This window comes from Zophobas morio, unplaced genomic scaffold (genome assembly GCF_036711695.1).
Source record: "Zophobas morio isolate AGI-343-1 ecotype UQ-CSIRO unplaced genomic scaffold, CSIRO_AGI_Zmor_V1 ptg000012l, whole genome shotgun sequence".
NCBI lineage: Eukaryota > Metazoa > Arthropoda > Insecta > Coleoptera > Tenebrionidae > Zophobas > Zophobas morio.
The window spans coordinates 22,323,907-22,351,188 of NW_026972117.1; the positions used below are offsets into that span (position 1 = coordinate 22,323,907).

Sequence of the window (27,282 nt, forward strand, 5' to 3'; positions counted from 1 at the left end):
CATTAGGTACTCATAGTGTTCGTTAACTGTGATAAGACTTGCTCTGCCATTGTCCATTACGTCATTTTTCACAATTTTTACCTTCAGGGTACCTATAAAAATGTAATTTTTTAAATAATTACCGTGTTCATTGGTTTCGACAAACTTAACCTCACTTTTTGGATTTCATTATTTGAAAAATTATTGCTTCTTTGCAAAACAGACCAGATGATTTATTCTGTTCAACTCCAATCGACTTTCCAAGGTGTAATTCATGACAAAGCCCTTAAACGTTTTTCTGACAATTTACAATTTTTGAAACTGAAATGTATTGCAGTGGCGTTCACAAATGCTCGATAACACTGCAACCCTTAATGCTCTGGCCTGGCGTCTTTTCGTGTCTATTTAAAATGAAATTAAACCCCAAACCGGGCATTTCAATTTTTGACACATCTGACAGATTTGTTTGGACGTTCGTGACATTTCAAAACAGTTCAAATCATTTTGGTGATTAGCGGCACGAGAAAAATTTCATTTGTTTTTCATAGGTGAGTTGACTACAATATTTTATAATGACCCTGTACAAATGACCATATAAATCCGTTAATTGGCGTTTTCTGGACAAATTTTCGGACAGGTCAATTTGATTTCTTCAAAATAACACTTTTTGACGTGAAATTTATTTTTGTAACCAGTAGTTTTTCCACAGTGACCTCAGACTTTTCTTAAATGACAACCACAACTTTTCGTTTCAAAATTTAATAGTTGATCGTTTATTAGTTAAATGGTCGAAAAGAGTTGGTACCTCACATATGCATTTTGTTGGGAAGAATTCTATTACAGTTGGAAAAACAAAAATTCTATGTTCTTTCAAAACAGATAAGGGATTCCACAGAGTTGAAGCCATGAATATTCTTTTTATCTGTTAAACTAAAAGAGTATCTACGCTGCAACAACATAAAAAAAGTTTCTTGAAATTCGTTGTTCGAATTGATATTAAATGTTTCAAATTTAACAAAAGGTGACACATTGTCCAAAAAAGTCCCTCATCACTTATTAGAAGCACGTGCTTTATTTAATCACCACCATCTTGATAAACCCCCAGATCCCCAGATCTACAGTTAAGAAGAATAATAACAAAATTTTCCGAATATGCTACTGTATGGGACGTGTCGCCCTCTTACGAGCATGGGTCAGTTGCGCGCCAAGGTCAGAAAAATTTCTATAGAATTTTAAGGGTTATTTTCTACCAATACGTTCATCTTATAAAAAATAAAAGCATTAGTTGAAAAATCGCTTATTTTTTTCCAAATCTAGAGGAAATATTTTTTACAAAAGTAGATTTGCTCCCTATACTGCTGGACTTAGTGTGAAACTCAGGGAACTGTAACGTGGGAGGCTTCTTATCAGCTAGGTACTTGTAGGCAATGACAACCCTTACAATCCGTGTCCTATGACCTTTTGGGGATTAGTTCTGCCACGTGGGGTAAACTAACCGCGGCGCGCAAGTGACCAACACCTCCGCCTGGGCAATTCGAAGTGTTTGCACACCTGCTGATATGTACCAAATGGTTGTTGAATGGTAGAATGAACATTTACGGTAGTTTAAATTGAAAGAGAACTGGTGTAAGGTATTAGTTGTTTTCTACGGCTATTTAACTAATAAAAAGAAAACGTTGGGGTTGCCAAAAAAAAAAATTCATGACGTCATTGTACAGAAACAGCTTGTTACAAACAATATAACACCAGACCACAAATAAACCATTCTTTTATATAGAATTGAAAATAGCAAATAACGGTCTCAAAGGTTTTCATCCTCCAGTTTTCCAGCTTTTCTATGCTTGCCAAAAAATTATTATTAGTAATAAAAGTTTTCGATAATCTTATTATCTGCAAGAGTTCTTCAAAATTACATTACGTTAGAGAAATAAAAAAAGAACTGTAACATTATTTTCAAGATGGTGAGCGAATGGCAACACCTCTAGTCCCGAAAATCAAGTTTCACATTCACGGTCGAGCTCCCAATGAAACCCAAAATAAAAAACTCTGCCTACCCACAGGAAAATTCCGGTAAAGGGAGTGGCTGCAAAAAATTAACGAGTGTTTTTTAGAGTCTCTTATGTTTTCCAAGCGACTCTTGACATTTCTAAAAAATTTCAGATGACTACAAGTTCTTAATATAATGAATGTTGTAAAAGAAATACCTATTTGTTTATCAAATAATGAAGTGGAGAAGAGATAACTGGTGTTTTTTGTTCCAGATGTTGTTAACAGTTGCCTCATTATTAAAGAAGTATACAGTTATGAAAATTTGAATAGTATAGCACAGTTTTTTCAATCTGAACTTTTTCTATACCATCATGAATATCACAGGTTCTGTTTTATTTCTAACATTACGTATGTAACATAAATTACTTAATACGCCAATAGATGTTTCATTACACATATCCCTCTAAAATAAATTAATCATAATAAGGTGACTGCAAAAAAAAATCATTTCTCGCACCCCACTGCAAATGCCCACAATAATATTATATCGTTTTGGGAAAAAAGAACGCATTTAAATATCTTTAAAACTTTATTTCCTTTTACTTTCCTTGATAACCTCACATTTAAAATTTCTCCGAAGTTAAAAATCGGAAGCTTGTACTTCTACCGAATCAAATTTTCAATATTACCTTACACACAACGTTGAACAGCAAATTTCCATTTGCAGGTGTAGCAATTCGGTTTCCATTAACGGCACCTAATCTAATACCTTCTACAGCACTATAGCCACAACGTTTCAACACTAGAAGCTGCCCCTGAGCCTCAACCCCACGCTTTTAAAAAATGAAATTAGAGCGTTCTCCGACGCAACTTCGCTCGAAACGCACACCTCGTCATTATGCACCCTCTTCACTGTTAGAACAAACTTCCAGCATGTCTGATCCTGTTTAAAAATTCGATCAAACTTTTTCGAAATATCGCAAGCTTTCGGTGGGTAGCTAGATACCGACAATACTTTTGTGTGAAAAAGTGTAATTCATATCTGATTACGAATGTAGATCACCAGTTTTACCACAAATGGGCTCTGCTCACCGATCCAGACGACATCGCTGGCGGTCCGAAGGGTTACTTGAAGTGTGATATCAGCGTCATCGGCAAGGGGGATACCGTCAAAGTTCCGCCGAAGAGTGAAAAGGACGAAGACGATATCGAAGCGTGAGTATACTTGCAGTTTAGGTGCTGGTTGAGGGTGTTGTCATTAATGGAGAGGAAAGGAGAGGGAAAAAGATAAGGTGAACAAAAGTTTCATTTTGGTAATTATGTAATAAAGGTGGAAACAGTGTGGTTAAAGGGGTTCTTTGTAGAAAATAATCTGAAACTGAAGCCAGTTTTGTCGTCGCTTCTTGTTAGGAATTCACGGTGTCTATTACAAGTGAATTTATTCATTTTTAGAAAGCACATATTTTTTTAATATCTTACAGGAAACTATAAAAACAGTAATAAGAAGTAATTTAAGTATAAATACTTAATAAAAATAATATAAGTGTACATCTTGATTGTAACTGAAGTCTCTATGTGTTCATTGACACAATCTGGAAAAGAAAATATAGGAACGGACAAATGAGGATAGATTTGGGATCTATAATCGGGTGTCTCCAAGACGATTTGCTCGAAGTTTCCAATTTTTCATAGACACTAACCCCGAATTTACGGATCGCAGCCGAACTTTATACAAGTTTTCTTAAATGTCAAGAAAACCATGAAAAATACACAAAACTGCCCACACTTGCGCTGAAAAAATCCCAGACAGTAATTTAAAACTTTAACAATCCTCTATAAAATAAAACACAGTGGATGCTGTTCGTGTAAAATCAACATTAAGCGAATAAATTCCAGACTTATTTTAATGGAACATTATCTTTCTGAATAAAGTTGAATGCGTCAAACAGAAAAAATTAATGAAATAAATTAACGACGAATTTTGTGTATTTTACTCCTAACAAAATATTTTTCTTCTTTGCAGAACTTTATTTTATATTCTTATGTTATATCATTGTGTTATAGTTTTCTAAGTATTGTAAAATCATCGAGTAACTAATTTCGTGCTTTCTAGACATTTCATGGTCCCTAGAATATGAAAAAGTAGATCTCCTGTTTCCGTCTGTCTGTTGTCTCTTCGAAACTAGTATTAACTTAATAACAAAAAAATAAGAATATTGTGTAAATATGAGCGATAACCAAAATTTGTCGAACCATAAGAGCTAAACGTTAATTAACTTGAAATTTTGCCAAGTAAATCTTATCTAAAAGAAAATGAAAATAATACGCGTTTATACTTATGATTCACTAGCTGACCCCGTGAACTCCGTTTCACCTACAATTTAATTTTGAATCTGCAAAATCGAATGCTTTGAAATCTTGCAGATGTTTTAAACATATGATAAGCATAATAAATTTTTATTCAAAATATATTTACTTATCCCCTCCAAAAAATTGATGACGTCAGCCCAAAATTTTGCCAAATGAATCCTATCTAAAATGTCCAAAATAGGATGAGACTATACTTGCGATTTATCATTCCATTCATATTTTTTAGTTTTGCTTATAGGGGGTGTCTCAAAAAAATTAATCACTGAGTCAATTTATTTTATTGATTGAATCAAGAATTGCAAAACTGAATTTTGAAATATTGCAGACGTTTTGAAGTTACTGTTTGACATGGTAGGTTTTCAATCAAAATATATCTGTTTATCAAGCCCAAAAACTTGAAGACGTCATCTCAAGATTTTGCCGAATAAATCCTATCTAAAATGTGGAAAATATCATCAGTATATTTTCGTAATTTATCACTGCATTCTTTTTTAGATTTGCTTTTACAGTGACTCAAAAAAATATATGGATCAGTCAATTTATTTTAGTGAATAACTCAAGAGTTGCAAAAATGAATACTTTGAGATCTTGCAGACGTTTTAAAGTTATTGTAAGCATGGTAAATTGTTAAGAATATTTATTTATTCCCCCCAAAAAATTGATGGAATGGCTCACTCGATTTTCGCAGATAATTTTGGGAATACAATACAGTTATTTTTAGTATTACACTGCACCAATCCAAGGTGGTATATCTACGTGTTGATAGTAAATGTTGATTAGGTCATCACAAAATTGTGTGAAGAAAAGACTCAACTCGAAAATGCTGAATATGTTTCATTATACTTTTGGTGCGAAGGAAGTTCTGTCGAAACAACGTTCGATCAATTTTTTGACAATGGTTGATATAAATAAAACTCAGTAGATGCTCATACTCGAAATACGAAGTATCTACTCGAATATCAAATCAAAATATTTCTAGTTTTTCTAGATGATACTAATACTTCAGTAAGTAACAGTTGATGCTCAAGTAACATCTCGATACAACAAAAAGGGACAACAGTGACAGTGTTCAACCATCAAGGCAAAAATCGAGTCACCAAAATATAAGTTAGTAGTAGACACCTTGAGATGGGAATCTCTATGGCCAGTGTTAGAAAAAACGCACTGCACAATTTATGAATAAATAAAAGTTAATTACATGAAAAGTTTTCGATATTCCTGCTCCTAATGTGTTTTTCAAACTGAATGCACCTTTTGACGACGTTCCACATTCATGAAAGTCACCATGTTTAGTTAAAATTCACTCTTACAACGATCCTACTGGTTTTCTAAGCTACTTTACAGACAGCTCAGTTATTTGCCACGCCGATGCTCATTTCTAGATTAAACGCTCACAAAACGCGTAGATGTTCAGTTTGTGTTCGGGGAGATACAATGTTTCCCAGTAGGTACTCAGTACATAGAGTAGATGCTCAGGTATATAAGAGTAATAATGAAGTAGGTACTTCGTACTTCGAATATGAGTATCTACTCAGTTTTATTCATACCACTCAATGTCTCGCTTCAATGTTTGATTATATTGATTATGAGCACAACGCTGATCAACTTCCATATCCGAATTACCCATGAAATAAATCATTGCGGTTTGCACCTGAGGTAGTTCGTCGCACATTTGATTGACTTCGTGGACCTATGTGAGGTTGTCGTCTTCTCGGCATTTTAATGAACTTCATAAAACGACACAGAATTATTTTCACAGTCAATCAAATCTGTAAATTTTGTCTTGAGAATTTTAAAATATTGAAAACTTCAAATTAAATCCTCGAATAACGGTAAAGTTTGAGGTTTTGTCGAAACTAACAAAGTGAATATAGGTAAATAGAATGGCAGATCAAAATTAATAAGAAACTTTCGCAATGTGTAATTAAATTCACTTTAACCAAGACTTTTCTTAAAATAAACGACGTTTTTTTTTTACGAAAAACAAAGAACGATTTGAAATGCAATATACTTTTCACAATTTCACGGAAGAATTAGTTTTGTATGACACGTCAGTTAGACGACAGGTCCGTCAGAAACGCCAACTATTGAAATTAATTCGAAGTGGCGATTCCCATACAAAATTTTTAGAATTTTTTTATTTTTTAACTGTTCTTTTAAGTTTTCCTTATTTTTTTTATTTATAAACCATCTCCGTAATATAAAAAATTCTTCAAATCGGTCAAGCCGTTTTTGAGTCTTAGTGAGACTAACAGGAACAGCAATTGATTTTTATTATATAGACGATTAAAAAATGGGGGTGGTGGTAGAAAGGTGAAAATTTAGGGTTATGTGTATTTTTTGATGCCAATTCTTAAAAAAATAAAAATAAAAAATTTTGTCCAAAAAATAGACAAAAATTTTTTAGGGTGGGCCACCCTTATCACTTAGGGGTTTAAAAAATAGTTTGCAACCTATTGTCAGACCTACCGAATAGACACAAAAAATTTCATACAAATCGGTTTACCCATTTCGGAGAAGTTCGGTTACAAACATTGTGACGCGAGAATTTTATACATAATGCATTATTATTTTAGAACAAATTTCATTACCATAAAAAAGGTTATACTGACTCGACCTTAAAAGATAGAGATATGCTGTCGCGGACTTTTCTTTAGAACTTTTAGAGGGGAACAATTTCGTCATACATGATTTTTACGTAACTTTAACCGTTTAAGCAGCGTAAGCAACGGAAGCTGTCAAAGGAGGAATAATTTTCCCGTTTTTCCGAATTTTTCATTGCTACTTCGCTCCTAATGATCGTAGCGTGATTTTATATAGCCTATATGTAGATATGATACATGGACTATCCAACACAAAAAGATTTTTTGAATTTGAACCAGTAGTTTCTGAGATTAGCGTGTTCAAATAAACAGCTTCAGTTTTATTATATAAGTATAGAAGTATAGATTAACCCAAACCTATTTTTGACCTTGTAAATATAGGTTTTTGAAAAAAAAAAAATTTACAATAAAATGTTACAGTTTAACTTTAGAAGCACACAACTATTTAATTGGTCTGAAATTTTGTACATAGCAAGTCAGCACCAATCAAAATTAGTCATAGGCATTATTTTGTTAAGTAAATTTCGCCCGAAATTTATAGCGTGACACACTTTTTTTTTATGGTTTAAAAATACAAGTACGTATATTTGTTAATATTAATACAAGATTTCTCAAAAAAATTGATACATATTACTATTGTTATTAATATGTATCAAAATGTATATATGCATAAGTTTCCCAGATGAAATTTCGTGGCCATACCTATATCTTGAAAACGGACAGAGATATTGAAGTTCTGTAAATGCCATTGTTTTTAGCCTGAAATCTATGGTTTTTTAAATTGCAACGAACGCCTTTTTGAGCGGATTTTGATGGATTAAGATTACAGCATTATAAGAGACTTAGATGTTTACTTAATTTTCAATCGATAAAAAAAATAATTTATAATATAAAAAAGTTGAACTCGAAGAAGATGAAGTACTACCACTTTATTATACAAACAATTAATAAGATCTATTTCAAATTCAATAATTTAAGCGGCAAACACATTCATATTTCTATTTTTTAATCTTATAAATAATCTAAGGGTAGCAAATGTGCCCAAACTTTTATGTATCATCACCAAAATAAATCTAAAGGTCTTAAATCTGAGATGCGAACTGGCCGACCCATTTTTCATAATAAATGTTTAATAGAATTAAAAAATTCAACGATCAAAAATCACTGTGCTGAAAACTGCATTAGCGAATATTCGCTTGTTACGGGCTCGCTAACGCTCGGCCTGGAAAACTCACTCGTGCTCGGAAAAGCTTAGCTTTTGGCCTTATAATGTAGTTGTTACTTCATTTTACTAGCTATCTTCATTATTTTTCGTTAACTGTGATGGCACATTTCAAAAAATATGAAAAACTGATAAAAAATATAAGTGAAGCAACAAAAAGTTTAGTAAATGTGAAGGAAAGAACAAAACATCCACACGAAGGGAGAACTAATGCAAGATTAACAATCAAACAAAATTTTTTCGTTTCTACTCGTAGTAGCACAAGAAATACGTTAAACTATTACAAGATAGAATGATGTTCTACTACAAATAAAAAAATTGGTTTAAAAATTATAAAATTTAATTTCTTTTATTTTAATTTTTTTATGATAACCCTTATAAATAAAAAAAAAATAAGTGTGAACCCTTAAATTAGGTACAAGAGAAGCATTATATGCGTATGCTTCAACTGAGTTTTTCCATTACCAAATTCTGTAAAGACTTCACCAACATTTTAGCAAGGAGACGTATATCAATTTGAATAAGGGCAGTGTAATACTATACTAGTAATAGTACTGTATACTGAAATTATCGGAAGAATGGGATAGGATGAACCATTCTTGATTTGATCAATAAAATAAATATCCTCTTTAATTTTTTTTGACTGACTATAAGTAATTCTAAAAAATGTGAAGCATTGATAAACCACAAATATAGACTAATAATATTTTGCATATTTTAGTCAATATTTATTCGTCAAAATTTTGAGATGATGTCATGAATAGGAGGATAAACGATTAAATTTTTATTAACCATTTACAATATCTACGATGACCTTAACAGGTTTACAATATTTCAAAGCATTCGATTTTGCAGTTATCAACTGAAAAATGTTGTTATACAATTTAGATTTTTTTTTCAAAAATCTGGGTGTCTAGGGTAAAAACTCAACACGGATTCCCTCGCTCAGAGAATATGTTACTAATCGTTTCTCCTTTTTACTTTACATTCCTTTACTTTTACCTACTCTTTTCCCTTTCTTTACTTCATTATTAATTTCACAGTATTGGAAAAATTATGTTGAATTTTGCTTGCTTTTCGATTGTATGTACATTCTTCTTCTTCTTCTCGTGTTTTACTTTATTTCTTTTTTAAGCATTTTCTTTGTTTTTACTCCCCGATCGTAAGCTAAGAAAGTATTGTAATCGAGTCCATCAGACGACTCGCTAGATTTATGTTTTCTGGATGTATCATGACCCCTAGAATACGAAAACATAAGTTTCTTGATTCCAATTGTCTGTCCGCCAACTGCCGCCTTTTTTTATTTACCATAGGAATCCAGATTTTTGTAAAAAAAAATGAAAATTGGATAACATTTCACAATTTAACTTTAAAATTGCAAAACCAAGTACTCTGAAACCTTGCAAATGTTTTAAGGTTATTGGTAACATCTAACATCTTAAATCATTAATCAAAATTTTTCCGTTCACTGCTCTCCTAAAAGCTGACGTCATCTCAAAATTTTGCCAAAAAAATCCTATCTAAAATGTTCAACAGATGACGAGTCTATACTTGTAATTTATCATTCCATTTTTTAAATTGCTCATATATATGGTAACTCAAAAACTTAATGAATGAGTCAGTTTATTTTATTGATCAAATCAGAAACTACAAAACCGAATGCTTTGAAATCTTGCAGATGTTTTAAACTTATCGTAAGGATGGTAAAGTTGTAATCAAAATATAATGTGTTTATCCCTTCCAAAAAGTTCTAAAGTGTGCAAAATAGGATGGGTCTATATTTTTTGTAATTTATCATTATATTCATATTTTTTAATTGCTAACACAGGATGACTTAAAAAAATTAATGAATGGGTCAATTTATTTTATTGTTTAAATCAAAAACCGCTCACTCCATTTTCCAGAACATTTGTGAATACAATAGTATTATTATTAGTATTAACACTGAACTAAAATGTTGATGACGTCATCACCAAATTTCGAAATGTAAAAACTCATTTGAAACATACGCGTAGCACGCTCCTTTACATTTATTTTAACATCACAGACATATTTTTATTTTAAGTTATGGAAATTCATAAAAAATAAAATTTGTGAAATCAAATTTTGTAATTTTTCGAAAAATTGGATATGTGTTATTGTGCTTCAGGGTCGAAATAACCTTCGACCAATTTTTTTGAAGTTAAGTTTAGTAGCCCTTGGCTAGACTTCCCCTCACAAATATTCTGTTACACTGTTTGTTTTTATTTTCTTTTTCAGTAAAGCATTTATTTTTATTATAATTTAATTGTGATTATAAAATTAATACGTGAAGTAACGAACACGTTAATAGAAATGAATCAACAAAGATGGAAACAGTTCTGCGTGAAAATAGTGTTGAATTTTATCCATTTAAGTCTAATGCAGGTCTAAATGTTCACGAGAGATATGTAACAAAGAGAATCGTCATTAGAAACAGGACACAAATAAAACAAATTGAGAACCACTGCTATAAGATAAAAGACCATTGAAATTCAAGTCATAATAGTAAATAAATTAAGTAGAGGCAAAGCGAAGGATTACAAAAGGAAAGTGCACTTTCTGTAAACAAAGCATTTGAAGCCGACGATTCAACCAGTTAGACGTTTAATGAAATGAACAAAATTATGTATAGAGAGTGTATTTAAAGACATTAAGGCGTTATGTAATTCAGTATTTTTGAACTATTTGTTAGTTTTTAAATGAATTAACAGCTGAAAAAATTAAAGTGTGGCAGCAATTGCGTGTATGTCGTACCAATTACAAAAAAAATCCAAAAAGCAAGCAACTGAACACAAAGGATACAAAGTTGGTGCAATGATCAAAGTCCAGACTAATCAACGTAAAATAGTTAAAAGCTTGTGTAGAGAGCGAGACGATATATCCTAGTCGAAAGATTTTACCTTTTGAAAATCTTTAACATTAAATCGTTCACAGAAAAAAAATCATACCCGAAACTGCAAGTACATAAGTTAGAGAAAATTATTTACTTTCCATTTTATACTCAGTTTCTTTATTAGATATGCAAGAATTACGTTGTATTATTTAGTAACATATTGCGATGACTTCAATAGGAGCATCATAAATAGAAATTATTTCCGGAAAAAAATCAGCACAGAATTCGTGATTTAAGATTTATTTTTTAATACTTCAAATGAGCTTCACTCTGATCCGTAATTGCTTCATTCCGTTGTGAAATTTTAAAATTCCGGTTTTGGTTTCTAGGAATGAATTTATCGTTACATATAAATTTTTTATCGGTTTCTAGAAGAATGCAAACAACTTTTACCTAAAATTACCATTAAGAACATAATACAAAATACACCCAGAAAGTAGCCATTTTTTTCATGTGGAAGTCTAAAGATGAAGTGTTTCCGATGCTAAACAAGATTTACTAAAAAAATATTCAGTTAATCGGGTACTAAAGGCTGAGTTAGAATAAAAAACGGAGGTCTTCACCACAGAGGATAAAAATTCTATTGACAGAATTTGATTACTTTCTTCTTTCAGTGTACGCCTCTGCCACATTTAAAGATTTACATTTCCCATAACCCTAATATATGTGCTAGTATAGACTAAAAAATCACTGACGAACCTTCAAGACATTCGCCATTCTTGACCTGAATTAAGTAGATGTGATGCCGTTATCGCTCGAATTTTTCCCAAAAACATTCACCTCGAATGTCTGGGACGTATATTTTTCTTTCTTGAGCCGGACGAGATTTTCATGTGACATGTTGGTTAATTCAATACTCTGACAGGCTCCGCCGTTACATAAATTGTCTGCGTTTTTAAAAATGAGAATAGTTGAAATCTCGCACGTCTAGAATCTTTTAGGTTGATGCCCTTCATTCTTTTTTTTCAGCAATACATTTATGTTTTGGTTACTGAGATTAACTCCATTCTTTACTGCTAACAAGGAATTGCTAATCAATGAATAACTCTCTTAAAATGCCGACGACTCTTAGTTGTCCTTTGGCTGTTTCAACCAAATAGGCAAAGAGAATTGTTGTATGAAATATTAACTGCCTACACTTGTAATGAAAATAACCACTTTATGTTGAGAACTCTCATTTATTAACCTAGAGCACATGCCTGGACCTGTGCTCTTTCGACAATAATAATGGCAAGAGCTTTGTCTCCAGAATTTCTAGACCACAGTGCTGGACATGTGCTCTTTTAATACATAATAGATTTTGCTTGCAATTGTTGAAACAACAAAACTGGACATGTGATCTTTAGAAAATAACGACTCGGTTTAGAAAACACGCTTTTTTATTGTTTCAGTGGAATGTTTCGTAAAACTGTTATAATTGTTTTCACAGTGGTGATGGCTATTGATTAATCATTTTTATTACTGGATACACCGACCGCGTCCACTGCCAATTTAAACTTGATTATATGTATTTGAAATTTCATACTGAAATAAACAAATGTGTTTTTGTGATGACTGATGAGTTTCAAGCATAATTCAATACTCTCGCCATTTTAATAGCACTTAACATATTTTTCTTTATTGCAAAATTAGCTGGACTTTTTGAAATGTTTGCCAAAGTTTGTTTTTTAACGACACATTAAAATTAATACTATTATTTATCCACAGAGTTGTGAATATTAAAAAAAATACAATTATATGAGGAGTCTTCATATGTATAAATAATTGTCTGAAGAAACGAAAAAAATGTGAAATGATCGATTTATTGCAGAATTTACCTCTGCTTTTGATGAAAAATGATGTAACTTATTTAACTGCTTTCAGGTTTGATGTTATTTAAAAAACCCTAGTTCGGTATATTTGTTAAGTGAGAAGAGTACGAGAACGAAGTATTGAAGGATTAAATAAATGTTGCAGCGGTAATACTTGCTAAGGAAATGGTTTTAATCAAGAAAATGAAAATGTTTTTCTTCTCTCGATATTTCCTTTACGATTAATATTTATTATCCCAGTCGATTTCTAAAAGATTCTTTAAAATCTGAAAGAAAATTACAAAGACTTAAATTACATTTCCAGTCAGCAAATATCCATTAGTTCTTGAGTGCATCCAAAGCCACAAAGCGGAGAAAGTAATTAAACGTTTAATATCAAAACAAAATCATTTCTGAGTGACTGAAAACAGGGCAGAGTATATGAAACCGAATACTGTTTTATTTGTTAATAAAAAGTTGTTTCCTGATTTGAAAAAAGGCAACCTAATACAGTTCATTTAAAAGTTTTCAACTTTAAAATTTACAACTTTAACAATAAATAAATATTTACATCAAATGTTTTTGTCCTTGCGGCATTAAGTTGTCCAAATTGTTGCTTTTTAATGACAACAAAAAAAATAATCAATTAGCAATTTACTTTTCACATTGAGTTTTATTGCCATATTTGAGTCTGATATTCACATCAAAAACATATTTAAACGTTTACATAGCACGCAATATTCTAATAATTTATTTTGCATATTTTTTTGGTAAATTGATATAGCTTACTCCAGTTCGAGTTCGAGAGACTTCCCGGTGGTCTTTATTTATGTTATCGTTAAAATCCTTATACAAAATTTTAAATAGATTCGTAGATATTACGTATTGATTATTATTAAACATGTGATTTTAAAAATATAAAAATTTAAAAGCACTTCAATTTACAACGAAATTTGAATAATATTTTAACAAACAAAGTTAAAAGCGTGGTAAATTCCGGTCTGCAAACAAAATTGAGTTAATGATTTTTTGCGCAACCTAACCTGAAGGCAAGACTGATCTAAATGGCACTTAAGAGTTAGAAATTTAAACGAAATTGGCAATCTGTGTTCTTTTTAGGTTCATTCCTTCCATTCTGTGTTTACTGCGGTGAAACGGTCCATAATATTACAAGTAGAATGAACCACGTTTCGTTGAATACCTGATTTATTTACTAAAGCCGCATTTATAGATTTTGAAGTTTTAGCACACTGTTTGCAAAGAACTTTTACTGGATCGTGATTCGGCAACTTGCTAACGTAGGCCAGTTTAGCATCAAATTATAAAAAATTACCACATAAATATATTGTATACTCGTCAACTTTTATTTTAATACCACCAAGATGTGGAAGTTTATTTATTAAGACAATAAATGTTTGTTTTTCTATTGCACTCATTATACCAGTTATACAAAAGATGCATATTGCAAGAATAATTGTGGATGAAATTTCGAAAATCAATGATAGAGCTTCAAAATATTTGAAAATCAAGAATTTGATCAAAAATATTGGGAGGGTGCAAAAACCAATAAAATAAGACCAATTTTGAAAGTGAGCAACTGCCCCATTGATTCTTTTTTAAGGCACCCTTTATAAATTTCTAAAATCAGGGTATATGAGGAAACTTCACTTAGCACTCGTACACTTTCGAACACTTCATATGAGATTGGCTTTACAAATGTTGAGAATACAAGAGTAAATAAAACGGTTAAATAACAATTAATAATATATATTTCATTTAAATACTCTTGGGAAAAAAAATTACCGTGCACGAAAAATCGAAAGGAAAAAATTGTCTGAATATACGCAGATTATGTAAGAAAAAGACGTCAAAAAAATTCTGATAAAATAAAAATAAGACAAAATTACCAATCAAAATAGAATTCATGAAAGATAAAAAAAAATGTTAGAAAAAAACAACACCCAAGTTAAATTTAATGCAAAATTCTAACCTTTAGGCTTCTTCTTCTGCTACAATTTAGCGAATTCCCTCATCTTCATTTTCGAACCCACTGCAACAAAAAACACATGAAATTTTTGTGTACACAAAGAAAAATATCATACAAGTTAACATCAACTTTATACATACTAATTATTAATAACGGTGCAATTCAACATTACACAGGTTTAATAAGTAGATAAGATTTAAAAAATACTAATCAGAAAATTTTTTGAAATCACAATATAAATTCTAAGCAAAATTATACATTTACATCACGCGAATCTTGGTGAAGATGAAGAGAAAAAAATCCTATAACAGACTCAAAATACACAAAAAAAAAGTTACGGAGAATATTTGCCTAAAAACTCGATACCAAACAGATACACAGAAACCAAAAATCGATATTTTCACTCCATAAACTGAGGAATGTCCAAAAACCAAGAAACAAAAGTTTCATAAAAATAACCCTGCTACAGCACGTTTGAAAATTAAGAACATTCTAAAGTTCAATAAACAGTTCCCAATAAACTCAAACATTGACATTGAAGACCACTGTTTTCAATTAAAATGGGGTTCTGAAACGTCTTACTGATTTAGTGAATAAACACAAAAATATTTTTAAAACAATTCTGAAATTTAAATGTTTCACAAAACAATAACGACATTTGCAATGAAAAATTTGTCAATTGCAGTAATGGGTAAAACGTAAAGACGGTCTATAATGAGTTAAAAATCAAAATTGGATTTAATTTTTAAATAATTAACACTGATAAAAACTTATTCGATATTCCAAATTATTTCAGCCGAAAATGTCAGTTTTAATAGAGAATATGACGTGATATTAACGTTTGAGTTTTGTTTAAACAAACAAATTTATCAATTTAGGATAAAACAATTGAAGAAATAACCCACAATACATTGAATAATACAGCTAAATAGCAACACTTACCCTTTAAATCCCGATTTCCTTTCCTTCCGCGCCGACCCTTGCAGACTCCATCCACATGGGCACATCACAACACTCACCTTTCACTTTAAGTCCGAAATCAAATTATTTTTAACAACAATAAACCACTTAAACAAACCAATATGTACACCGTACACGCTCCAAACAGAATTAAAACCGACTGCGGCGGAACTCCTTCACGTAACACGAAAAATGAACAAAAAATTACCTTATCAGACATTTTTTGCAGAGTTTTTATTCATCGATGCATCGCACACTAGGTGAATCTTAATTCAAATACTGCAACATTATTATAAGTTACGATTTTACATACAATTCGCCAAAAATAAATTAGAAAACTCGATTTAAGTACGTGTTTCGGAAATATTCTATTTTTCGACAGTTAATGAACAACAGAAGATTCAAATTTTTTCACCAATTTTGCTAAAGTACTCATGTAAAATAAATTCATACGGGATGTTCCAACGATCAAACATATAGAGTGTTCCGTTTAACTTATACAAGAAAGTTGTATGTTTACTTTCTGAGCGTAAGTTTGAAAAGTGTAGTAATAGAATCTATTTGGCTCCTTTCATGTTTTATCGATGTTTCTCAATCATAACCCCTACAATATAAAAAAAATGGTCGAAGTTTATTTCCCTAGAACTTACCTCCCCCCTGAAACAAATTCCGCCTCTTTGAAAAATGATGAAATTTGATTTTGCGATTTTTGTTTGTGGTAACCTCTATAAAGTAAAAACCAATGGCGTAAAAAACATCCCTCGCAGCCCCTGCGCTACAGGGGCACAAATTGCAAGGTACCGTGGTTGGCACAATTGCGATCGATAGAAAATATATTTAAACCAGATAACCAACAGGAAATGAACTCTTATTAGTAATTATATGGTTAACTTCGAGTATTTATGTTTATACTTCGGAAGAATTGGAATATAGTCACGTATAAGCATCAGTGGCCGCATAAAAGAAAATGAAATTTGATTGATTTTGTCTCCTTAAACCAGAGGAGTGAACTGATTAAAAATTATTTTGGGTGAGGAGCTACTATTGTAATAAAAATTATTTGCGGTGTGACATTACTGTAAATTTCGAGTAAGTGGGGTAAACAGTTTTTGATTTGATTAAAAAAAATGTAGCGAGGATGAGAAGATTCGAACTCATAGTAAGTACAAATTCTAAGTAGACTCTTTTAACATTTCTTCATTTATCCATGACGTCAGTCACTTTTGAGCTTTAACGTCATCCTCATTTTTTTAATGGAATGCTACGTATAGTTTTTGTTGCAGTTTTCGATAGTACACTTAAGGATCTTTTTAACAAATTATACATGATATCTTTATCTTCAATCGTTTTTGAAATATTCTCATTTTATGCTTCATAACAATTATTCAGACGTGTCCAAATTTCTTAAATAATAATAAACAAATTGATGAACTTTTTACTTCCTGGGCCTAAACTAAGAAAGTCCTGTAATAGGGTCCATCGGACAAATGGTTACTTTCATGTTTTGTCGACGACCCTAAGAATAGGTTTCAGGTTTCCGTCTGCTGTCGTCTGTGTCAATTTTTATTAGGTAGATCTCCGAAATGTCATGTTAGCAATATCGTGTAAATGGTAAAACGCTAAGCAAAGTGTTTCTAATCATCGCACCAACAATATTACGTCTCCTTATCACTTTGTGTAGTTACGGTTATCTAAATATAAGGAAATAATATACTCCTGTACTCGTGGTTTATGAATCCGCCTTAATTTTCATCACAATATACTTTACATGTGCAATATTTGCATGTAGTTTATGTAGCCGACGTCTCGCTTCTGCATCTAATGCTTCATAATCGAGCGGGATTGATGATTGATTTTCGGACTCGGATTCTCTGTCCCATGTAGGTTCGGATTCCATCCTTATCTAGTGAGTGTTTTTTTTTTCACTGTAACTTGTCTTACTTATATTTTATTAATTGTTATCATAAAATAATTAAAATTTTGCAAAATCAAATTTTATAATTTTTTGAAAAAATTTGAATTGTTCAGTTGTATTTAAGGGGAGGGGGAAGTTCTATCTAATAACTTTAGATCTTGTCTTTAACTGTCAAATTAAACAACATTATTTTTTAGAATAAATTGCAAGACCTACTAGAGGAATTTTCTCTTCGTTCGTAATTTAAACCACTGGATTGAAGCCCACAAATGTAATTATCTCAAGAATTGTTGAAAACAACGGTAACACAATTGTGTGAATTCCTTGAAAAGGTTTTTAAAAGTACTATCTAAAAATGATATAAACAAAAATTGGGCGAAGATTATTTCGATAGAATTTCCCTGGTCCCTAAAGTACAGTCCAACAGATCCCGCTTCTTTGAAAAATTATCCAATTTGATTTGGCAACATTTTACTTGTGATAAACTCTACACATAAAAATTATAAATAATAACAGCAATAGTGTAAGAAAAAAATTGATCTAAGATTATTTAGAGGTCCCTTAAAGACAAGGAAACAAATCCAGTTTTTCCAAGAATAAAAAAAATATTTTGCAAAATTCTATTTATTTTATGGTAACCACTATAAGTGAAACAGTATAGATATAATACACCCCAAAGTAAGAAAAAATGTTGGTCAAAAGTTGTTTCGACAGAACTTCCCTCGCTCCTGAAATAAAATGATAATTTTTTTGAGTCACATTTATTCGACAAATTTTTGAGCTGACGTCATCAATTTTTTTGAGGGGATAAGCAAATATATTTTGACTAAAAATTTATTATGCTCTATATAATCTTAAAACATCTGCAAGATTTCAAAGCATTCGGTTTAGTGGATTCAAAATTAAATTGCAAAATGTTGTTTTATATTATTGATTTTTTTTTCAGAAAATCTGGACGCTTCGGGTAAAAACTCTATTCGGAGTCATAAACTACATGTTTAGGACTATGTTATTTTATACAATTTTACTATGTACAATGTTGAAGTGACGTCATCGCATTAGTAGTAAGGATGATTAGAGAAATTTTGGTTAGCGTTTTACCATCTACATGACATTCCTAATAAAAATACAAAATTTGAAAACAATCGGCCCAGTACTTTCTGTCTAATAAAAATCCGTGACGGCAGCCAGACAGACAGACGGGCAGAGAGACAGACGGAAACGGGAGACCTATTTCTACGTCCTGTAGGATTCACGAAAGGTCGAGAAAACGTAAAAGGAGAGAGTCGACCGACGGACTCGATTACAATACTTCCTTACGTTCGGGAAGTAAAAATTGTAAAGTAATTGGGATAAAAATCAAGGCGGAACACAAGTATAAGAATATATTATTTCAAGAAATTTAGATAACTTTAACAATTCAAAGTTATAAAAGGATGTCATCAAATTAGTGGAGAACGCTTACCAAAATTAGACAAATTTTGGTAAGCGTTTTACCCTCTATAGTCTATACGATATTCCTAAAACACATATAAAAGTTGACAACAATCGGTCCAGTAGTTTCGGAGATTGTCTGGTAAAAATCGACACAGACGACAGACAAACGGAAATAGGAAACGTATTTTTGCGTACTCTAAAGGGCAATGAAACATTGTAACCATGTAAAAATCAAACAAATATTCCTACAGAAAGTTTTTGTGTCAAATGGGAATTCTTCAAGTGTACTATGACTAAATCGGTCAAATTCACATTCAGTTTTGTCGTAAATTGATCAGTTTCAGAATCACGTGGCCAGAGACACTAGACCGATACATCTAATTGGTGGACACACAGTTGCGACGTCTCATTTTTTTAGATTTGACCCAATTGTTACTAAACCGTTCTACTGCTGGACTGATCCAAACTGAAACTTTTTTAATTTGAACACTTCACATTTTAAGATATGTACTTTCATTTTAGTAGATTTTGTTGAATGAACTTCCAAATTCATTTTAATTTTCGGAAATACTTTGATGGAATAATCACTTGTTACCCTAATAAGTACTTAAAAAAAATTATTGAGACAAATGTGATGAATGCTATTTAAATTTCACACTGTACTTTATGAGCAAAGGAAATTCTGTCAAGATAACTTTAGACTAATTTTTTATATCCCTGTGTACAAGCACGTATAGTGGACCAAGAGCTATAAGGTTATATCGCCATCATAAAATCATCCCATTGTGTCGAAGTTAAGTTGTTTACAATAGAAAAGGTTTTAGGGTCGTAAATAACATGTCCACTGCAGCTCGACCGGCTGTTGTGGTTCCGTTCAGGGGCGGCTTTCACTAACTATGAAAATCCACCACTCCACTATTTCTTTACTACCTGCAGCAGCTGAGGGTTCCGAAATAACCACTCGCTTTGAAAGCCGACCCTGTTAAATGTAAGTAAGAAATGTTTAGAAGACGATTTATTGCCAACCGGTAAGCTTAGTGCGAACCACACAAAGGGGGTATTTATTTGCGGTCAACTACTTTTATGATGGTCATATAACCTTATACCTTTTGGACAAGTATATTTTCTGAAGTTTTCTTGCATAATTATGAGTGTAACTATTGGTGTTAAAATTGCACAGAATATGTAACAAAAATTTAGTTATTTTTGTTTAATCTTACGCCTACTGCTAAAGTTACTTCAGCTGCTCAAGTTTTTAAACATACTTTTCAAAGTTCACACTCTGAAACAATACCCACTATAGTAGTGTAGCGTGTAGGTTGTCTGATAATAGTGATAACACAACTTCGATTGTTTGTATAAATTTCACACCTAACTATCTGTACATCCTATTAACATCTATCTAGCAAAAGCTACAAAATTCGTGACAAATTTTACTGATGTCTCTAAATTTGATGATTTGTTGTCACTTTTATTTAGTTATGTTATACTAACGTCATTTATACATGATAAATAGGAGTATATTATTTAGAGCTCCATTAACCACACGATTTATCACTATTTCTAGAAACTTTTTCAGAACACCAAACAACCTTAAGTCTACACATTCCCTTTTATAGACGCATTATGTTCTCCTCTTTCAAACTTCCATCTTCCAGACGACTAGATAGGTCACCGAACAAAGAACTTCTACTACTACAAATGTACCTATTGTATATTACTCCACGTTTTCTTCATCTTTAGCAACCTTCTCCTCCCCGATGGCGTTCCCATCGACCGCCAGCGCGCCCGTTTCATCGTTAAAATCTACCGAGCCGACGGCCTGCCAAAGATGAACTCCTCGCTGATGGCAAATGTGAAAAAAGCTTTCACCGGCGAACTAAGCGATCTCGTTGACCCGTACGTTCAAGTGTCCTTTGCCGGTCTGACGGTAGGTAAACATTAACAAGCGTCCAACAGCTTTGTACGATTTTTTCGCTCCTCTCAGGGTAAAACAAGCGTGAAGAAACACAGTTACGCACCTGTTTGGAACGAGCAGCTCGTTTTCACCGAGATGTTTCCGCCGTTATGTCAGAGGATCAAGATTCAGCTGAGGGATAACGACCCCGTCAAGCCAACGGTGATCGGGACGCACTTTATAGACCTCAAGACCATCTCCAACGACGGAGAGAAGGGTGAGATTCAGGTATAATACATAAGGTAGATGCACCTAATTGCCGGCAGCGTAGAGCAAATCGGATTCGGGACACGACGAGAGCAGATTGTATCTAATTTTGACACTAATGCTGTAATACTTATTTAGGGGGATGTTAGGATATCGTGAAAAAATCTGGAAGGGATGAAGGTGGATCGGACTCGTTTTGTTTTATTTGGCTGAATGACAGCTGGCGGCTGAAGTATAGGTCGAAACATAGAGTCGGATGAGATTAAAGGCTCTATAGCATGTACAAGCGTATAAGAGATGTTTAGATGGTAGCAGATATAGCGCGTTGTTTAATTAATGCCAGAGGGGCTCAGAATAATCAATTTTGTGATAAGTTAAATTGAGTTACGCAAACGGGTATACGAGGTCGAAATAATAAACTGTTTTTTTGACTAATTGAGATATCTTCCCAGATGTATTATTTTCTATTAATTTAACAAATTTTCTTAGCAATGGAACAGACCCGGTACTGAAAGTAGAACGTTACTGTACGAAATTTTTCAATTTTATTCCCTTAATCTACAAGTTAGAGTAAATAATAGTTATTTATGCATCAAGGGAATATACTGCCATATTAATCCTGAAACTGTAAGTGATGCCCACACTCCCTTCGGTCGCTCGGGCATCTTCAGTCGAGGGATTAAGAAAGTTTGTTCTAGAGATGCATACAAAACTTTCCTCCCAACCGGTTAAATTAACAATAATCACAAACGAAAATGATGATTGCGCGTTACGGATACATTTAAATGAAGTGGGCTGACAGTTATCAAGGAAACGAGTTTGTTGTGTGTCAAAAAGAAACGCTCGAAATATTCAATTGCAGTTAATTTTATGAATAAAATCTTTCAGAAATGGAAAAAAATGAACATTGGAGAAAAGTTTGATATACCTTCGTCCATTACTGCAAAACCTAAAGGTGTAACGTACAATTTGCTTCCGGAGAAATCGAAAAATGTGCATAAAGTTTGGTATTTTACTTAAATTGATCTTACTGTATTTCCTAGAGAATAAAGTATCATTTTATTACCAAAAACGGGGGAATAAAGTACCATTTTATTTCCGGTTGGGGGAAAATAATGTAATCGTTCTTCTAAATAATAGATCTAAATGTCTGCACTTTTTCTAAAAAATAGAATAGAAGCTTGCGATTTACGTTCATAAAGTTTTTAGTTGCTTTAGTATCACAAAAATATCAAGACTTATATAATCTACGGTAGAGGTACCACCCTCTAGGTACTTTTACCTTTTCTTTTTCTTCACAGTGCAATTGTTTCTACGTACAAAATATGTCGTTTAGATTAGCTGTTAGGAATATCGTGTAGATGGTTAAACTCCAACCGAAATTTGGATAATCATCTCCACCAACAACTTGGTGATCTCAAAATTTTGCTTGATCAATGCTATTTAAATTTTATAAAATAACATACCTCTACTTGTGGTTTATGAATCCTGGTTAAGTTTCTATCTTAGGCATCTCGATTTTCGCAAAGAAAGCCAAAATTTTGCAACAGTTTATAGTAATATAAGAGGAATGTCCGTAAGCGGTCGAGGGCTCAGATGGTTAGGTGCGTGCTAATAACGGGAATGTCGGGGGTTCTATACCATCATGAGCAACTTTTTTTATACCGTAGTTGGTATTACCTGCAGCTGATTCAAAAATGGTGCACTAGAAAAATAATTAAATATATCTCTACGACAGTTTGACGTTCATTTACAAAAACAAAATATCGATTAGGTAGATCTATTAAAAAAGGTAAAAAATTAGCCACTGGTGTCAGCTTTATTCTGAATAATTTTAAGTTTTTCTAACATTATAAAATGAAGAAAACTAGGGATAAGAACACGATACTTCCAAAATTCTTTTGAATAATGAAAGTCCGATCGATATCATGTACCCATCGCAGTAGTGAATTAGTATTCTACATTTAGGTCCAAGCATATTTGTATATTGTTTCTTGATAACAAAAAACTGGATTTGTTCGATTATACTTCAGGAACAAGGGAAATTATGTCGAATAATAATCGACCAATATTTTAAAGGCAACAAGACAAAATATATTTTGAAAATTTCTCGTCAACAGTACTCAAAATTGTATTACTTCCCAACTGAGTGTTTTTAGTCGGAAAAGTAGTCAATGGGCCATATCAAGAATGCTTTCAAGATAAACTGTAAAATTTGGATTTTTACTTAACGAGCATAAGCTAAGGAAGCATATATTATAATACGGTACTCCATACGGCAAACGGTTACTTCCATATTTTTTCAATATTTCATGACCCTTAGAGTATGAAAAAATCGGCTGACTGTCGTCTGTCGTCTCTCACCTGACTTCTGTTTGTGACGATTTTTATTAAGTAGATAATCTTTGAAACTACTGGACCGATTGTTGTCAAATTTTTAATTTTATGTACTCGTATGTTAGGAACATCGTGTGGATGATAAAACTCTGATCAAAATTTGTCTAATCATTCCCACCAACGATGACGTCACCTCAAAATTTAGCTTGGTGAAAACCATTCAAATTTTAATTTAAATTTTATAAAATCATATACTCTCCTGTTTGTGTGTCATTCCATCTTGAGTTTTCAAATTAAAGCATCCAAATTTTCCCACAAAAAATCCAAATTATTTTACACCAGTATAAGAGCAACTTCAAAATAGCAGTGAAATGACATAGTGGTAATCGTATCGAACTAATAATTCGGAGGCCGCCGCGCCGGTTCAATTTCTTCATGGGCTATTTTTTTCTATCTATATTTTTTAACTTATAATACATCTAAAATTTCAAAGTAATCTTGGCAGTGGCTTCAAAGTATTATTTGCCTAATAAAATCGTTAACAGACATATTTTTTCATAATTTAAAAGCTCTAGGCTTTTTTAGATTCCAGGTTATTTCGAGAAGACTTCCCTATCTCCTAATGTACAGTCCAACAATTTCCATTTCTTTGAAAAATTAAGAAATTTGATTTTACGAACTTTTATTTGTGGTAACCTTTATGCATTAAAACAAATATAGATAGTACCAGTGACAGTGTAAGAAGATAAATAACATCCTATAAATAGTTTTGGTACCCTATATTTTTTTTAGATTTGCTCGTAGAAGTTGTTTTTCTGAATTCATTAATATGTCATACTTTAATCACATCCGGCACTGTCTATGATTCGAATGCTTTATGTTATGAAAACGGATTCTTATTAATTTAACGGATTAATAATTGTTCCAAAAATGGCTGTGCCTGCTTTGTAGTGTGTTTTCCCATTTGAAAATGTTCAACAAGGATACGTAAAATAAATAATAAAACACTCAATGTACAGTTCTTGTAATTTGATCAATAAAAATACAGACTTTCGCGTTAGAAAGCAAACACTTCACGTGATAAGTTAAACCTTGTGGGAACTCCGCTTATACACTAATGTGAAAGGTTGCTCCGCAATATCAATTTTTTTGCCAAAATTTGTATGCCTCGAGAAAAATCTCAAGCCGGACTCATAAACCACAAGTAGAGAAGTATGTTATTTTATAAAATTTAAAACTTATTTACGATGAAAAATTTTGATGTGATGTCAGCATACTGTTGGTAGATATGACTAGTCAAATTTTAGTTAGCGTTTTATCATCTACACGATATTCCTAACATAGGTACACATAAAATTTGAAAATAATTTATTCGGTAGTTTCGGAGATTATCAGTCTAATAAAAATCTGGACAGACTGCAGATAAACAGACAGTTAGACAGATTGGCGAAAACGGAATACCAATTTTTTCGAACTCTAGAGATCTTGAAACATCGAAAAAAAAATTAAAACGGCCAGTCGCCCGATGGACTCGACTACAATACTTCCCTAGGGCTCGGGATGTAACAGTGGGGTATTTTTTTATAACATCATTCGTTTTTACTTCCTAAACGTAAGCTAAGCTGTAATCAAGTCCATTGGATGACTGACTACTTTTATGTTTTCTTGACGTTTCGTGACCCCTAGGGTACGAAAAAACAGGTTCCCCTTTTCCGTCTATCGGTCTCTTTATCTGTACGACTGTCTTTATTAGACAAATAGTCTAGGAAACTACTGGACCGATTGTTGAAATTTTATGTGTGTATTAGGAATATCGTATAGAGAGCAAAGCTCTAACCAAAATTTTATTACTCATCCGCTCCAACAATAGGATGACATCATCTCCAAAACTGACATGAGTAAATGTTATTTAAATTTTATAAAATAACGTACTCCTGCATATGCGGTTCATGAATCCGTGTGAATTTTTACCCTGGACATCGAAATTTTGGAAAAAATCAAACTTTCATAATGTTTTATAATTTTACTTTGAAATTGCAAAACCGAGTGCTCTAAGCGTTTCAAGTTTGTCATAAGCATGGTAAATCGTTAAAAATTTTTTGCCCCCCTAAAAAAATGACGTTATTTTGCAATTTTGCCGAATAAATCTTTTTAAATTTTATAAAATTACCCATACTCCTACATATGTGATTCAGGAATCCGTGTTGAGTTTTTACCTTAGATATCCAGGTTTTTGGAACAAAAATCAAAAATTTATAACATTTTACAATTTTACTTTGAAACCGAATGCTGTGAAATCTTACAAATAGTTAAGGTTATTGGAAGTATGGTAAATCGGTAATCAAAATTTATCCGTCAAATGTGAGTGTTTTTGGTAAAAAATCTTTAGTGTTTTTTTTTTGGTCAAAAAAAAACATCAGTTTTCTGCGGTAAACAGTATTCAAAAACTGAGTCATTTTTACGACTAGCAGGATCTGCAGTACAAAGTTATCAGAATAGAATCAAAATCCTTTTTAATAATGAAAAATAGAGCGGTTACACCGAACGAACATATCTCTTTGTTTTCAATCTGAGCTTTCACACATACGTGGCGAAAGCTCGTGGCGAGATAACGCCGCATCATGTTGCATTTCGGCCGGATTGCCGGAAGAAGGGATAGATGAGATAGCAAGTCTGCTTAAATGTAGACGATTACACATTGCGTTTTTGTCATTGTGACGGACACATTTTCCTTGTAACATTAATAAAATAAGTAGTAAGCAGAGACCGAACAGCGCGGAGTATTAATCCATATCCTGTTCCCGCCAAACCGCTCCGGTTTTCGCATCCAGCGAAAACGCAACATATGATCCTAGCCCAAGGAAACTGAGCTGGAAGAGGCAGCTTTCGTAATAATCGGCTGCAACTTTGTTAGACAACGTTTACATCATTTGTTGAACAACATCGTCGCTAAAATTAGATGTTCCTACTGATTTACCTTTGTTTGCAGTACTGTTGTGGTAAATCCGTGTACAATTATTCGTAGAATGTGTTGAATTGCAGACATTTAATCAAATTTGAAATTTCTACTCATTAACATTTGTTAATATAAGCAAGCCCATTTGTATAGTCCACAAATAGTAGGAGTTGAATTACAATCTAGTATTTCTATAGTTTGTTAAATCAAACCCACAATTTTTCTCACTGATGGTAATGTTTTTTGCTTTATGTAATATAATTTTCGACAAACGTTTTAATTCACACGTGAATAATAATCTTGTCACCTCAACAATATATTTTTTAAATAACCACCTGGCCAAGTTCCACATAAATGTTAAACATTCCTGGAAATTTTCTGCATGCTTCTCACGTAGTATTTAGATACTTACAACTATTTGTTACAAACACATGCAGCTAAATAAATATTTCATCACATTTTAATTTATCTAGTTTTAGATTTCTGCATTATTCGTGTTTCGTTTCACGTTTCGTACTAATTCCGTTTATTTCTTGCTTAGATAAAAAAATTAGTTTCAAAAACTGCATTTGAAATATACTATGTTATTAAAGAGCGGATTTTAGGCTAAAAAAAACAAAATGGGCCCTCAAATAGGCGATAAAAACATGGATTTAGCC

General features: G+C 32.3%; 1 protein-coding gene across 1 annotated transcript in view; it reads left to right on the forward strand.

Moving 5' to 3' along the window:
* The window catches only part of LOC135128012 (otoferlin-like), a 238,177-nt gene that overhangs the window by 158,072 nt on the left and 52,823 nt on the right, over positions 1-27,282 (forward strand). Inside the window, exons 8-10 of the mRNA XM_064054794.1 lie at positions 3,027-3,183; positions 20,910-21,096; positions 21,154-21,340. Of these exons, the coding sequence (XP_063910864.1) occupies positions 3,027-3,183; positions 20,910-21,096; positions 21,154-21,340 (531 nt within the window). The remainder of the gene's footprint in view (positions 1-3,026; positions 3,184-20,909; positions 21,097-21,153; positions 21,341-27,282) is intronic.